The 14,689-nt window shown below is 40.0% G+C and overlaps 1 protein-coding gene across 1 annotated transcript in view; it reads left to right on the top strand.

Moving 5' to 3' along the window:
- Positions 1–14,689, top strand: part of SLC7A14 (solute carrier family 7 member 14) — a 124,355-nt gene that overhangs the window by 72,884 nt on the left and 36,782 nt on the right. The window contains exons 3-4 of the mRNA XM_036851374.1: positions 10,780–11,016; positions 12,594–12,811. Coding sequence (XP_036707269.1) covers positions 10,780–11,016; positions 12,594–12,811 — 455 coding nt within the window. The remainder of the gene's footprint in view (positions 1–10,779; positions 11,017–12,593; positions 12,812–14,689) is intronic.

The following is a 14,689-nucleotide window of genomic DNA, read 5'->3' as shown; positions in this document are numbered from 1 at the left end:
ATATAGAGATTGGTTCAAGATGGCGGAGTAGAAGACCATGCTCTCACTCCCTCTTTCGAGAACACTGGAATCACAACTAACTGCTGAACAATCATCGACAGGAAGACACTGGAACTCACCAGAAAAGATACTCCACATGCAAAGACAAAGGAGAAGCCACAATGAGACAGTAGGAGGGGCGCTATCACAATAAAATCAAATCCCATAACCGCCAGGTGGGTGACTCACAAACTGGAGAACACTTATACCACAGAAGTCCACCCACTGGAGTGAAGGTTCTAAGCCACACGTCAAGCTTCCCAACCTGGGGGCCTGGCAACGGGAGGAGGAATTCCTAGAGAATCAGACTTTGAAGGCTAGCGGGATTTGACTGAGGGACTTCGGCAGGAAGGGGGAAAACAAAGACTCCACTCCTGGAGGGCATACACAAAGTAGTGTGCATATCGGGACCCAGGGGAAGGAGCAGTGACCCCATTGGAGACTGAACCAGACCTACCTGCTAGTGTTGGAGGGTCTCCTGCAGAGGCGGGGGCACCTGTGGCTCACCAAGGGACAAGGACACTGGCAGCAGAAGTTCCAGGAAGTACTCCTTGGCGTGAGCCCTCCCAGAGTCTGCCATTAGCCCCACCAAAGAGCCCGGGTAGGCTCCAGTGTTGGGTTGCCTCAGGCCAAACAACCAACAGGGAGGGAACCCAGCCCCACCGATCAGCAGACAAGTGGATTAAAGTTTTACTGAGCTCTGCCCACCAGAGCAACAGCCAGCTCTACCCACCACAAGTCCCTCCCATCAGGAAACTTGCACAAGCCTCTTAGATAGCCTCATCCACCAGAGGGCAGACAGCAGAAGCAAGAAGAACTACAATCCTGCAGCCTGTGGAACAAAAACCACATTCACAGAAAGACAGACAAGATGAAAAGGCAGAGGGCTATGTACCAGATGAAGGGACAAGATAAAACCCCAGAAAAAGAACTAAATGAAATGGAGATAGGCCATCTTCCAGAAAAAGAATTCAGAATAATGATAGTGAAGATGATCCAGGACCTTAGAAAAAGAATGGAGGCAAAGATTGAGAAGATGCAAGAAATCTTTTACAAAGATCTAGAAGAATTAAAGAACAAACAAACAGAGATGAACAATACAATAACTGAAATGAAAAATACACTAGAAGGAATCAATAGCAGAATAACTCAGGCAGAAGAACGGATAAGTGACCTGGAAGACAGAATGGTGGAATTCACTGCTGCGGAACAGAATAAAGAAAAAAGAATGAAAAGAAATGAAGACAGCCTAAGAGACCTCTGGGACAACATTAAACGCAACAACATTCCCATTATAGAGGTCCCAGAAGGAGAAGAGAGAGAGAAAGGACCCGAGAAAATATTTGAAAACATTATAGTCAAAAACTTCCCTAATATGGGAAAGGAAATAGCCACCCAAGTCCAGGAAGCGCAGAGAGTCCCATACAGGATAAACCCAAGGAGAAACACACTGAGACACATAGTAATCAAACTGGCAAAACTTAAAGACAAAGACAAATTATTGAAAGCAGCAAGGGAAAAACGAAAAATAACATACAAGGGAACTTCCATAAGGTTAACAGCTGATTTCTCACCAGAAACTCTACAAGCCAGAAGGGAGTGGCATGACATGCTTAAAGTGATGAAAGGGAAGAACCTACAACCAAGATTACTCTATCCAGTATGGATCTCTTTCAGATTCGATGGAGAAATCAAAAGCTTTACAGACAAGCAAAAGCTAAGAGAATTCAGCACCACCAAACCAGCTCTACAACAAATGCTAAAGGAACGTCTCTAAGTGGGAAACACAAGAAAAGAAAAAGACCTACAAAAACAAACACCCAAAAATTAAGAAAATGGTCATAGGAACATACATATCGATAATTACCTTAAACGTGAATGTATTAAATGATCCAACCAAAAGATACAGGCTTGCTGAATGCATACAAAAACAAGACCCATATATATGCTGTCTACAAGAGACCCACTTCAGACCTAGGGACACATACAGACTGAAAGTGAAGGGATGGAAAAAGATATTCCATGCAAACGGAACTCAAAAGAAAGCTGGAGTAGCAATACTCATATCAGATAAAATAGACTTTAAAATAAAGAATACTACAAGAGACAAGGAAGGACACTACGTAATGATCAAGGGATCAATCCAAGAAGAAGATATAACAATTATAAATATATATGCACCCAACATAGGAGCACCTCAATACATAAGGCAACTGCTAACAGCTATAAAAGAGGAAATCGACAGTAACACAGTAATAGTGGGGGACTTTAACACCTCACTTACACCAATGGAGATCATCCAGAGAGAAAATTAATAAGGAAACACAAGCTTTAAATGACACAATAGACCAGATAGATTTAATTGATATTTATAGGACATTCCATCCAAAACCAGCAGATTACACTTTCTTCTCAAGTGCACACGGAACATTCTCCAGGATAGATCACATCTTGGGTCACAAATAAAGCCTCAGTAAATTTAAGAAAATTGAAATCATATCAAGCATCTTTTCTGACCACAATGCTATGAAATTAGAAATCAATTACAGGGAAAAAACGTAAAAAACACAAACACATGGAGGCTAAACAAAACGTTACTAAATAACCAAGAGATCACTGAAGAAATCAAAGAAGAAATCAAAAAATATCTAGAGACAAATGACAATGAAAACACGACGATCCAAAACCTATGAGATGCAGCAAAACCAGTTCTAAGAGGGAAGTTTATAGCTATACAAGCCTACCTCAAGAAACAAGAAAAATCTCAAATAAACAATCTAACCTTACATCTAAAGGAACTAGAGAAAGAAGAACAAACAAAACACAAAGTTAGCAGAAGGAAAGAAATCATAAAGATCAGAGCAGAAATAAATGAAATAGAAATAAAGAAAACAATAGCAAAGATCAATAAAACTAAAAGCTGGTTCTTTGAGAAGATAAACAAAATTGATAAGCCATTAGCCAGACTCATCAAGAAAAAGAGGGAGAGGACTCAAATTAGTGATGCTCAACATCACTAATTATTAGAGAAATGCAAATCAAAACTACAATGAGGTATCACCTCACACCAGTTAGAATGGGCATCATCAGAAAATCTACAAACAACAAATGCTGGAGAGGGTGTGGAGAAAAGGCAACACTCTTGCACTGTTGGTGGGAATGTAAATTGATATAGCCACTATGGAGAACAGTATGGAGGCTCCTTAAAAAACAGTATGGAGGCTCCTTAAAAATTACAGATGAAAAAGGAGAAGTTACAACAGACACCGCAGAAATACAAAGCATCCTAAGAGACTACTACAAGCAACTGTATGCCAATAAAATGGACAACCTGGAAGAAATGGACAAATTCTTAGAAAGGTATAACCTTCCAAGACTGAACCAGGAAGAAATAGAAAATATGAACAGACCAATCACAAGTAATGAAATTGAAACTGTGATTAAAAATCTTCCAGCAAACAAAAGTCCAGGACCAGATGGCTTCACAGGTGAATTCTATCAAACATTTAGAGAAGAGCTAACACCCATCCTTCTCAAACTCTTCCAAAAAATTGCAGAGGAAGGAACACTTCCAAACTCATTCTATGAGGCCACCATCACCCTGATACCAAAACCAGACAAAGATACTACAAAAAAAGAAAATTACAGACCAATATCACTGATGAATATAGATGCAAAAATCCTCAACAAAATACTAGCAAACAGAATCCAACAACACATTAAAAGAATCACACACTACAAAAGTGGGATTTATCTCAGGGATGCAAGGATTCTTCAATATACGCAAATCAACCAATGTGATACACCATAGTAACAAACTGAAGAAGAAAAACCATATGATCATCTCAATAGATGCAGAAAAAGCTTTTGACAAAATTCAACACCTATTTATGATAAAAACTCTCCAGAAAGTGGGAGTAGAGGGAACCTACCTCAACATAATAAACTCCATATATGACAAACCCACAGCAAACATCATTCTCAATGGTGAAAAACTGAAAGCATTTCCTCTAAGATCAGGAATAAGACAAGGTTGTCCACTCTCACCAATATTATTCAACATAGTTTTAGAAGTCCTAGCCATGGCAATCAGAGAAGAAAAAGAAATAAAAGGAATACAAATTGGAAAAGAAGAAGTAAAACTGTCACTGTTTGCAGAAGACATGATACTATACATAGATAATCCTAAAGATGCCACCAGAAAACTACTAGAGCTAATGAGTGAATTTGGTAAAGTTGCAGGATACAAAATTAATGCACAGAAATCACTTGCATTCCTATACACTAACAATGAAAACTCAGAAAGAGAAATCAAGGAAACACTCCCATTTACCACTGCAACAAAAAGAATAAAATACCTAGGAATAAACCTACCTAGGGAGACAAAAGACCTGTATGCAGAAAACTATAAGACACTGATGAAAGAAATTAAAGATGATACCAACAGATGGAGAGATATACCATGTTCTTGGATTGGAAGAATCAATATTATGAAAATGACTATACTACCCAAAGCAATCGACAGATTCAATGCAATCCCTATCAAATTACCAATGGCATTTTTTACGGAACTAGAACAAAAAATCTTAAAATTTGTATGGAGACACAAAAGACCCCGAATAGCCAAAGCAGTCTTGAGGGAAAAAAATGGAGTGGGAGGAATCAGACTCCCTGAATACAGACTATACTACAAAGCTACAGTAATCAAGACAATATGGTACTGGCACAAAAACAGAAATATAGATCAGTGGAACAGGATAGAAAGCCCAGAGATAAACCCAAGCACCTATGGTCAACTAATCTATGACAAAGGAGGCAAGGATATACGATGGAGAAAAGACAGTCTCTTCAATAAGTGGTGCTGGGAAAACTGGAGGGCTACATGTAAAAGAATGAAATTAGGGCTTCCCTGGTGGCGCAGTGGTTGAGAGCCTGCCTGCCAATGCAGGGGACACGGGTTCGAACCCTGGTCTGGGAAGATCCCACATGCCGCGGAGCAACTAGGCCCGTGAGCCACAATTACTGAGCCTGCGCGTCTGGAGCCTGTGCTCCGCAACAAGAGAGACCGCGATAGTGAGAGGCCCGCGCACCGCGATGAAGAGTGGCCCCCACTTGCCACAACTAGAGAAAGCCCACACACAGAAAAGAAGACCCAACACAGCCATAAATAAATAAATGAATAAATAAAAATTAAAAAAAAAAAAAAAAAAAAGAATTCATTCTTTAAAAAAAAAAAAAAAAAAGAATGAAATTAGAACACTCCCTAGGACCATACACAAAAATAAACTCAAAATGGATTAGAGACCTAAATGTAAGACAGGGCACTATAAAACTCTTAGAGGAAAACATAGGCAGAACACTCTTTGACATAAATCACAGCAAGATCTTTTTTGATTCACCTCCTAGAGTAACGGAAATAAAAACAAAAATAAACAAATGGGACCTAATGAAACTTCAAAGCTTTTGCACAGCAAAGGAAACCATAAACAAGACGAAAAGACAACCCTCAGAATGGGAGAAAATATTTGCAAATGAATCAACGGACAAAGGATTAATCTCCAAAATATATAAACAGCTCATTCAGCTCAATATCAAAGAAACAAACACCCCAATCCAAAAATGGGCAGAAGACCTAAATAGACATTTCTCCAAAGAAGACATACAGATGGCCACGAAGCACATGAAAAGATGCTCAACATCACTAATTATTAGAGAAATGCAAATCAAAACTACAATGAGGTATCACCTCACTCCTGTTAGAATGGGCATCATCAGAAAATCTACAAACAACAAATGCTGGAGAGGGTGTGGAGAAAAGGGAACCCTCTTGCACTGTTGGTGGGAATGTAAATTGATACAGCCACTATGGAGAACAGTATGGAGGTTCCTTAAAAAACTAAAAATAGAATTACCATATGACCCAGCAATCCCACTACTGGGCATATACCCAGAGAAAACCGTAATTCAAAAAGACACATGCACCCGAATGTTCATTGCAGCACTATTTACAATAGCCAGGTCATGGAAGCAACCTAAATGCCCATCAACAGACGAATGGATAAAGAAGTTGTGGTACATATATACAATGGAATATTACTCAGCCATAAAAAGGAACGAAATTGAGTCATTTGTTGAGACATGGATGGATCTAGAGACTGTCATACAGAGTGAAGTAAGTCAGAAAGAGAAAAACAAATATCGTATATTAATGCATGTATGCGGAACCTAGAAAAATGGTACAGATGAGCCAGTTTGCAGGGCAGAAGTTGAGACACAAATGTAGAGAATGGTCATATGGACACCAAGGGGGGAAAACTGCGGTGAGGTGGGGATGGTGGTGTGCTGGATTGGGCAATTGGGATTGACATGTATACACTGATGTGTATGAAACTGATGCCTAATAAGAACCTGCAGTATAAAAAAACAAACAAAACAACTAATACTAAACTTTCATTGGGTTATTTGTATGGAAATATGTTAATATAAATGTTTCAGACATTACATGAAATTTCTAAAAATCTTATATTTGTATTTGTATGGAAATATGTATGGAAATATGTTAATATAAATGTTTCAGACATTACATGAAATTTCTAAAAATCTTATATTTGTATTTGTATGGAAATATGTATGGAAATATGTTAATATAAATGTTTCAGACATTACATGAAATTTCTAAAAATCTTATATGTTCTGGTATAATGTTATAAGTAATAATCCTAGTTATTACTTTAAAATGTATATCTCAGAAATAACTAATTTTCTTGTCAACTGCATTATTATGAACTTTCATCAAATCTTTAACCGTGGTCATTTTTAAGTCTTTTGTCATTTACAGACAGTTCTGGGTGTACTCTGATGATTTTGCAAATATGTTCCTATAAAAGGGTTTCATCTTCAAGAAATTCATGGAAAAGACTCTGACAAGTACAGGTTTCTGGTAACTGACTGTACTGCTGAACTGAATGAATAAGCATTTTCAGAACTCTAATGAAAAACTGATGAACTCATAAAAGTGCTAACAAAAGATCAAGATGAAAAAAAAATTAATTACATGGGACTGAGTGAACTGATGAGGATGAGTATAATTTTTGTGACTTTCTGTCTGAATTTAAAAAAAAAAAAATCCCACAAGGACTCAGAGGCAAAGAATATACAAATCAATTTTCACTGCAAAGTAAAGGAGCTGTTACAGTGGAGGATTACTGGACTGAATGTCAATATTATGACATAGTATGAGTGTGTTTCATGTTTGGTAATTGCAATCATTGTTGCTTTTGTTGTGGTCATCCATGTACAATGCTTGGTGTCAGTCTATTTATGTCTTGTAAAAATAAAATACAGTGTGTGTGTGTGTGAATAAAAATAAACTCAAAATGGATTAGAGACCTAAATGTAAGACAGGGCACTATAAAACTCTTAGAGGAAAACATAGGCAGAACACTCTTTGACATAAATCACAGCAAGATCTTTTTTGATTCACCTCCTAGAGTAACGGAAATAAAAACAAAAATAAACAAATGGGACCTAATGAAACTTAAAAGCTTTTGCACAGCAAAGGAAACTACAAACAAGACGAAAAGGCAACCCTGAGAATGGGAGAAAATATTTGCAAACGAATCAACGGACAAAGGATTAATCTCCAAAATATATAAACAGCTCATGCAGCTCAATATTAAAAAAGCAAACAACCCAGTCCAAAAACGGGCAGAAGACCTAAATAGACATTTCTCCAAAGAAGACATACAGATGGCCAAGAAGCACATGAAAAGCTGCTCACCATCACTAATTATTAGAGAAATGCAAATCAAAACTACAATGAGGTATCACCTCACACCAGTTAGAATGGGCATCATCAGAAAATCTACAAACAACAAATGCTGGAGAGGGTGTGGAGAAAAGGGAACCCTCTTGCACTGTTGGTGGGAATGTAAATTGATACAGCCCCTATGGAGAACAGTATGGAGGTTCCTTAAAGAACTAAAAATAGAATTACCATATGACCCAGCAATCCCACTACTGGGCATATACCCAGAGAAAACCATAATTCAAAAAGACACATGCACCCCAATGTTCACTGCAGCACTATTTACAATAGCCAGGTCATGGAAGCAACCTAAATGCCCATCGACAGATGAATGGATAAAGAAGATGTGGTACATATACACAATGAAATATTACTCAGCCATAAAAAGGAACAAAATTGGGTCATTTTTAGAGACGTGGATGGAGACTAGAGACTGTCATACAGAGTGAAGTAAGTCAGAAAGAGAAAAACAAATATCGTATATTAACGCATATATGTGGAAGCTAGAAAATGGTACAGATGAACCGGTTTGCAGAGCAGAAGTTGAGACACAGATGTAGAGAACAAACATATGGACACCAAGGGGGGAAAGTGGCAGGGGGTGGGGGTGGGGGTGTGATGAATTGGGAGATTGGGATTGACATGTACACACTGATGTGTATAAAATGGATGACTAATAAGAAAAAAATAAATAAATAAACATAAAAAAAATTATTGGGTAAAGATGTGGATCCTGCACTAAAGAGAATAAGTTAGTTACCTCCTAAGCCCTTCCTTATACTGCACTTAAAAAGAAACCTACTCTATGTGCAAACTCAACTCCCTTCAGGAGAAAAGAACACATAAGTTACACAAGTCCGCCAAGCATCCAAGAAAATATCACCAGGTCTCACACTCAGCACTTACACACTCTATACTTTCCTTATAGAGTTCCTCGGGCCTTCCTTCTGACACCACTTCCTCTTAATTTTAGACTCACCCTAACAATTTAAACATCAGGTGTTGGAAGCAGCAATTTAGAATAGGAGGAGGTCCGACTGCTCCATGTAAGCCTTGCGACAGCAACAAGAAGAAACAACTGAGAGGCTGACCTCCAGGAAGTGGATGAAAACTATTTTACAAAGTGGAGGGAAGGGGGATGACATAGGAACTCAAAATAAATAGCAGCCTAGGCCATTCAAGGTAGGGACAAACAGCTTTGCTAGCCTTGAGAGCATCTCCATAATATAGGACAATACAGTAACTAATGTAAAAGAAAATTATGTTCAATATATTTTGTAGCAAAATTCCATATAACAATAGAATCCTAGATTGTCAGAGTAGAAAGACACTTAATGAGAGCATTCCAGACTAATTCCTTTACTTCACAAGGAAGGAAACAACGTACAGGGGTACACAGGTTCAAGGTAGAGTTGAGACAAGAGGGCAGCCCAGCTGGTCCAGTGCTCCTTCCACACGGACGCCCTGACACTGACGCCACTGAGTGGAAGGAAAAGAGACAGTGCATCACATTTAATCATTCATTGTGTCCACGCTTTTGACATCTCTGTTTTTGCTTCCTTGCATTGATTTTACTCCCTTCAAAAGGAGAAGAAACTTGTTCTCTTTAGTCACAAAAGAGTGAACAATTTTTCCGTGATTTGTGATGAGAGAACCTCAAGGTTGGCTCTTAACAAAACTGGGACTGAAAGTAAAGCTTACTTTGAGTTCCCTTCTACCTCCTCCTATATCCCACTCCTGGTGTGTTTCCTCCAAGCTGTCTTATGTCTGTCCTTCCACTTGGTACCCCACCCACTGGCCCCAAATCCAGAGTTCCTAGTACAATGTAGAATATTCTCCCAACTTCCAGAAGTTTGGTGTATTCCCTGTCTCTAATTTGATCTCTAATTCTATAAAACAAAAAAATGAGGCAATATACCAGTGTTTCTCAAATATAAGTGGGGAGCTTGTTAAAATGCAGATTCCTGGTCTCCATCTCCTGAAACTACAATTCAACAGATGACTCTGGTGGAAGGGGGCCCTGACCCACTTTGGAAAACACATGGCTTCTGCTTACCTCTCCAGCCTCGGATCCTCCCAGCCCCCCCAGGCACAACCCACTCCACCCGAAGCTTCATACTCTCTCTCCCCACCATGTCTTTGCCTCATGTTCCACCTTCTGAGTGCAATTAATTCCTCCGTATACCTCAAAACCAGCTGAGGCACATGTCGTATCTCTGCCCTCCTTGTTCCTGTACGTCTCTGCATTATTGAGCTTATACAGCCTACGATGCGAGCTGATTTCCTGGTATAGCTCCCCTTGAAGGCAGGGCCCTGCCTCACTTGTCTTTTTTTAGTCCCAGCACTTAGCACCCTCCCAAGCACACAGTAGGCACTCTAAAAGTGTTCATTAAATTATCTTTTGTATGTGCTAAATTTCCTAGTTAATAACTAGTCATTTATTTATATTTGCATTGTTATTACCCACCCACACGCCAGTATAGTACAGGATTTTCGAGGGTTGCTTGAGGTATCACTCTCAAATGAGGAACACCTTTTGTAACAGGTAAAAATGAAAGAGAAGAATGCTAGCATAATCTAACCCTGGTGCCATCAATTGTGGGGTCATAATGAGTTAGATCCATGCTCACTCAGGATATCTGACACCTAAGGAACAATGACAGAGACACATACCATAACCGGGAGTTTTCCTAATGAAGAAGTTCAGCTTCTAATAGTTCCTTAGAATTAGTTCTGGCATTCATTCAGGTTAAAAAGTTTTCCAGAAGTGAAGCTGGAACACATTAGAACTTCGAATTGATTCATTTATATAAAACTTTGCCTATTTGTTCTAAGATCCCAGAGATTTCCAGTATTTTCTACCCAAGATGGTTAACCACCAGAAGTTTAGCTCATCTCCTGAAATCCATCATCCATGTGTGTGTCCCATGCAGGTGTCTGCTATGCAGAGTTTGGAGTCCGCGTCCCCAAGACCACGGGGTCGGCCTACACCTACAGCTATGTCACCGTCGGGGAGTTTGTGGCGTTTTTCATCGGCTGGAACCTTATCCTGGAGTACCTGATTGGCACCGCGGCCGGCGCCAGCGCTCTGAGCAGCATGTTTGACTCACTGGCCAACCACACGGTCAGCCGTCGGATGGCGGACAGCGTGGGGACCCTCAACGGCCTGGGTGAGACTGCCACAGACTCTAACCCCAACATGCAAACTTGCTGAGCCAAATAAATGGGTTCCTCTTTCAGGATGCAATTTGGCAAAATGTATCCAGGGTCTTAATACATCTTCTTTTGCCAAGTAATTCCCCTCTGAATCTATCCTAAGGAAATTATTCTAGTTTCCATAAAAGCTTTATATGAAAAGATGTTCATCACAGCCTTATTTATAATAACAAAAAATTAGAAACAGCTTAAATATTCTACAGTGATTACATAAACTAGGGCAGCATATTATATTGCTAGCAATTAAAAGGAAGACCAGGAAGACCGCTGTTAATAGCATGGAATATGTTTTTGATGCGATGTTGTATGACAAAGGATACAAATTGGACGTGCATCATGTTAGTAACTATATAAAAATAAAACTAATACAGGAAAAAGAACTATAAGGAACTTCTCCAGTGGTTTCCTTAGAACATTTTTTAAATTTTTCATAAATAAGCATGCATTAATTTTTAAATAAGAAAATATATTTCTAAAAGAAACAGAATGGATGAGTAACCGAAATGAGTGAATACTAAACAGTCAGAAGCTCATGTAACAAATACCTTGAGACTTCAGGCTCTGAGCCTCACTTACCATCCACTTTCCATCCTGATGTCTGACTATCCCTTTACATTCAAGGGAAGCTAAACAGTAGTTCAGGAAGCTTTGGGGTCTTGCCCCAGAACTTCCAGGGACTAATTCAGTGGCTGCGTGCAAGTCATTTGACTTTGGTGCCCCTATCTCAGAAGAACTGACCAAAATGCTGAGCACCTAGATACCATGAGAAGATAACAAATATGAAGACCACATTTTCTCAGTATAATGATTTCATAGAATTTTAGGTCTGAAAGTGTCCTCCAAAATCAGGTAGCCCGCCCTTTCACTTTACAGATGAGGTCCGGAGAAAGGAGGCACTTGCCCAAGGCCACACAGCTGGTTACACGCAAGAGTTCAGCTGAAATCCAGGAGCGTGACTGCTGAGGCAGTGCCGTCTCCATTCTATAGAGGGCAGGAGTCCACTGGCCAACAGACAAGACCAAAAAGGCGGGGCATGTTCCCCGGCCATCTTCTCCGCAACCACATTCACTCAAATGGAAAGAACACCCTTCTTCCAATAATTTTCAAAGACACGTATTTCTAAATTTGCTAACAAAGAGAAATTTATGGACTACAAACTAAACAACAATGAAGATAAAACAGTTCAAATAACATGTCAGATCCATGTATACATCTGAATGTCCTGGGACAGTCCTGATTTTGGATGTTCCGTGCGATGGTTCCACAGGCACTGCTGTAATTGTCATATCATGTGTCCCAATTTTTGGTCCAGGATATTAGGCCACCTCACCTATATACCAAAACCTTCCCATTTGCAAATAGACACCTGTGGACCACAGTGGAGGCGAACACACACACACACACACACACACAGTTCCTTCTCCCTCCGTAACAAACTGACCCCCTTTCTCTGAGCTGAGTGCAGATGCACCGGGGTAGGCCTGGGAGTTCTTCTCCCTGAACAATATTAGCTCATGTCTTTCCACTCTAGGGAAAGGAAAACAATCATACCCGGACCTTCTGGCTTTGGTGATCGCAGTCATCGTCACCATCATTGTCGCACTGGGGGTGAAGAATTCCGTGGGCTTCAACAACGTACTCAATGTGCTGAACCTGGCAGTGTGGGTGTTCATCATGATTGCAGGCTGCTTCTTCATCAACGGGAAATACTGGGCTGAGGGCCAGTTCTTGCCCCACGGCTGGTCAGGGGTGAGTTCATTCCTAAATCCCAGTGTACCTGTTGCACGCTCTGCCTTCCACCCTGTGACAGTCTGAGACACACTTTCAACAAGATGCTGCTTGTCTCATAACCTTCATGGCACTCTTTTCATCACCTTTTATCTGAATTTAATTGGAATGTTCTGAAGAAGTGGTTCTTTTTTATTTATTTGTTTCACAAACATTTGAAATCCTATTTTATGTGGAAAACAATAACAGACTTGAAGTTTTGGTCACTTGCAATATACCTAATATTACACTAAGTGCTCTGCATATATCTCATTTAACCTTCCTAATAACCTTGCAAGGAGGATATTTACATTCTGGTCTTACAGATGAAAAAAACTCACACTCAGAGAGGTCAAATGGCTTGCTATTAAGCACACAGTGTAAGTGCCCAAGTCAGGACCCAAAGCCAGGACTGTCTGACTCCACAGCCTGTACATGAGCAGCTCAGTCCTACAGAATCTCTCTACAGTCTATTCAGACAGTCCGTAAATACGCAAGGCAGTAAAGGAGTCCGGGAGAGTGGGCGGGTGAGGAAAGCATGAGTGTTGCCTGGGAATGGAACAAGAAAAGAACAGTTTTCAAATCTAATCCCAACATTTGACCCAAGGAGGAGAGCCCTGCTGCGGTCTGAGAGCAGAGAAGCCCACCTGGTGTGGTCTGGGGGTTGGCAAGAGAGTGTGCTGGACCAAAAGGACATTTTCAGATCTCATCCCTGTGATCTGACGGTGTGGTTTATGCTAAAGAAAGATGGGAAGGTCCGAGTGGCAAATTCTTTATACTGAGAAGTACCAGTTCTAAGTCGCACCTGGATTCTTTCTCTAGCACGACTAAAAATGCTTACTTTACAGATTTATTGGTAAAGTTCACCAGCTCATTCTTCTTTATTTCAAATAGTAGAATATAAATCAGAGAATTTTGAGTTAGAAGGGATCACAGAGGTCACCTGGTCCCATCCTCTCACTTAACAGGTAAATAAACTGAGGCTGGGAGAGGCACACCCACCCAGAATCAGTGACAGAAGCAAGTCCAGGATTCCACCCGTTTTGCTTTTGTAGTTTTTGCTTACACTGGTTTTCCTCCAAGAGGTCCAGGGACCAGAAATAGCTCTTGGAGAACACTCAAAATAACTTCTGTGTATTCTAAACCATGCCACGCTGTTCAATGCAGAGAAACAAGCAAGGAAGCAATTTAAGCCAAGATTTCTAGTCTTCTGCTTATCAGTAAGAATTCTGCAGAGTTCATCCCTCCCCCCTGAAGTGAATAAATCCTAAAACTGGTTAAAACCAGAAGAAGAGACAAAGAAACACTGTTAACCCCATTCTGGATTCCCAAGTCTATATTTTCTTATGATACAAATCGTTCCCTTCCTATCAAATAAGAAAACAACAAATTATAATAATGAAAAAGAAAGAATGTTTTCCCAGAACTCAACTGCATCTTCATAATAGCACATGAAAATGTTCTCACCATTTTCTTAACAATGTAAGAAATTACTGGGTCATGGACCTACTACGAGACTTTGGCCAACAGTTAACTTCTGTGCTTTCAGGTTTTCTCACCTATCAAGTGGTAAAACTAATGACAACCAAATGTTTGCAAAAAAAGTATAAAATCTTAGATGTCTTTATGTGCACACTGTGTGGTTAGCAACAGCGATCATGACAGGAGGAAGCAGCTAGAATTTACCCACTACCTGCTGGGTGCCCAGCATTCTGCTCTAGGAATATTATCTCACGCTTATAACAAAACTTTAAAGCAGGTGCTGCTATCCCCAACTTACAAATGGAGAATTCAAGGCTCAGAGAAGCTGGGTAACTTGCCTGAAGTCACTTAGCTAGTCGGTGCCAGGACTGAAATTCC

Source organism: Balaenoptera musculus, chromosome 4 (genome assembly GCF_009873245.2).
Source record: "Balaenoptera musculus isolate JJ_BM4_2016_0621 chromosome 4, mBalMus1.pri.v3, whole genome shotgun sequence".
Taxonomy (NCBI): Eukaryota; Metazoa; Chordata; class Mammalia; order Artiodactyla; family Balaenopteridae; genus Balaenoptera; species Balaenoptera musculus.
Note: the sequence above shows the minus strand (reverse complement) of the source record. Positions and strands in the feature narration are given on the sequence as shown.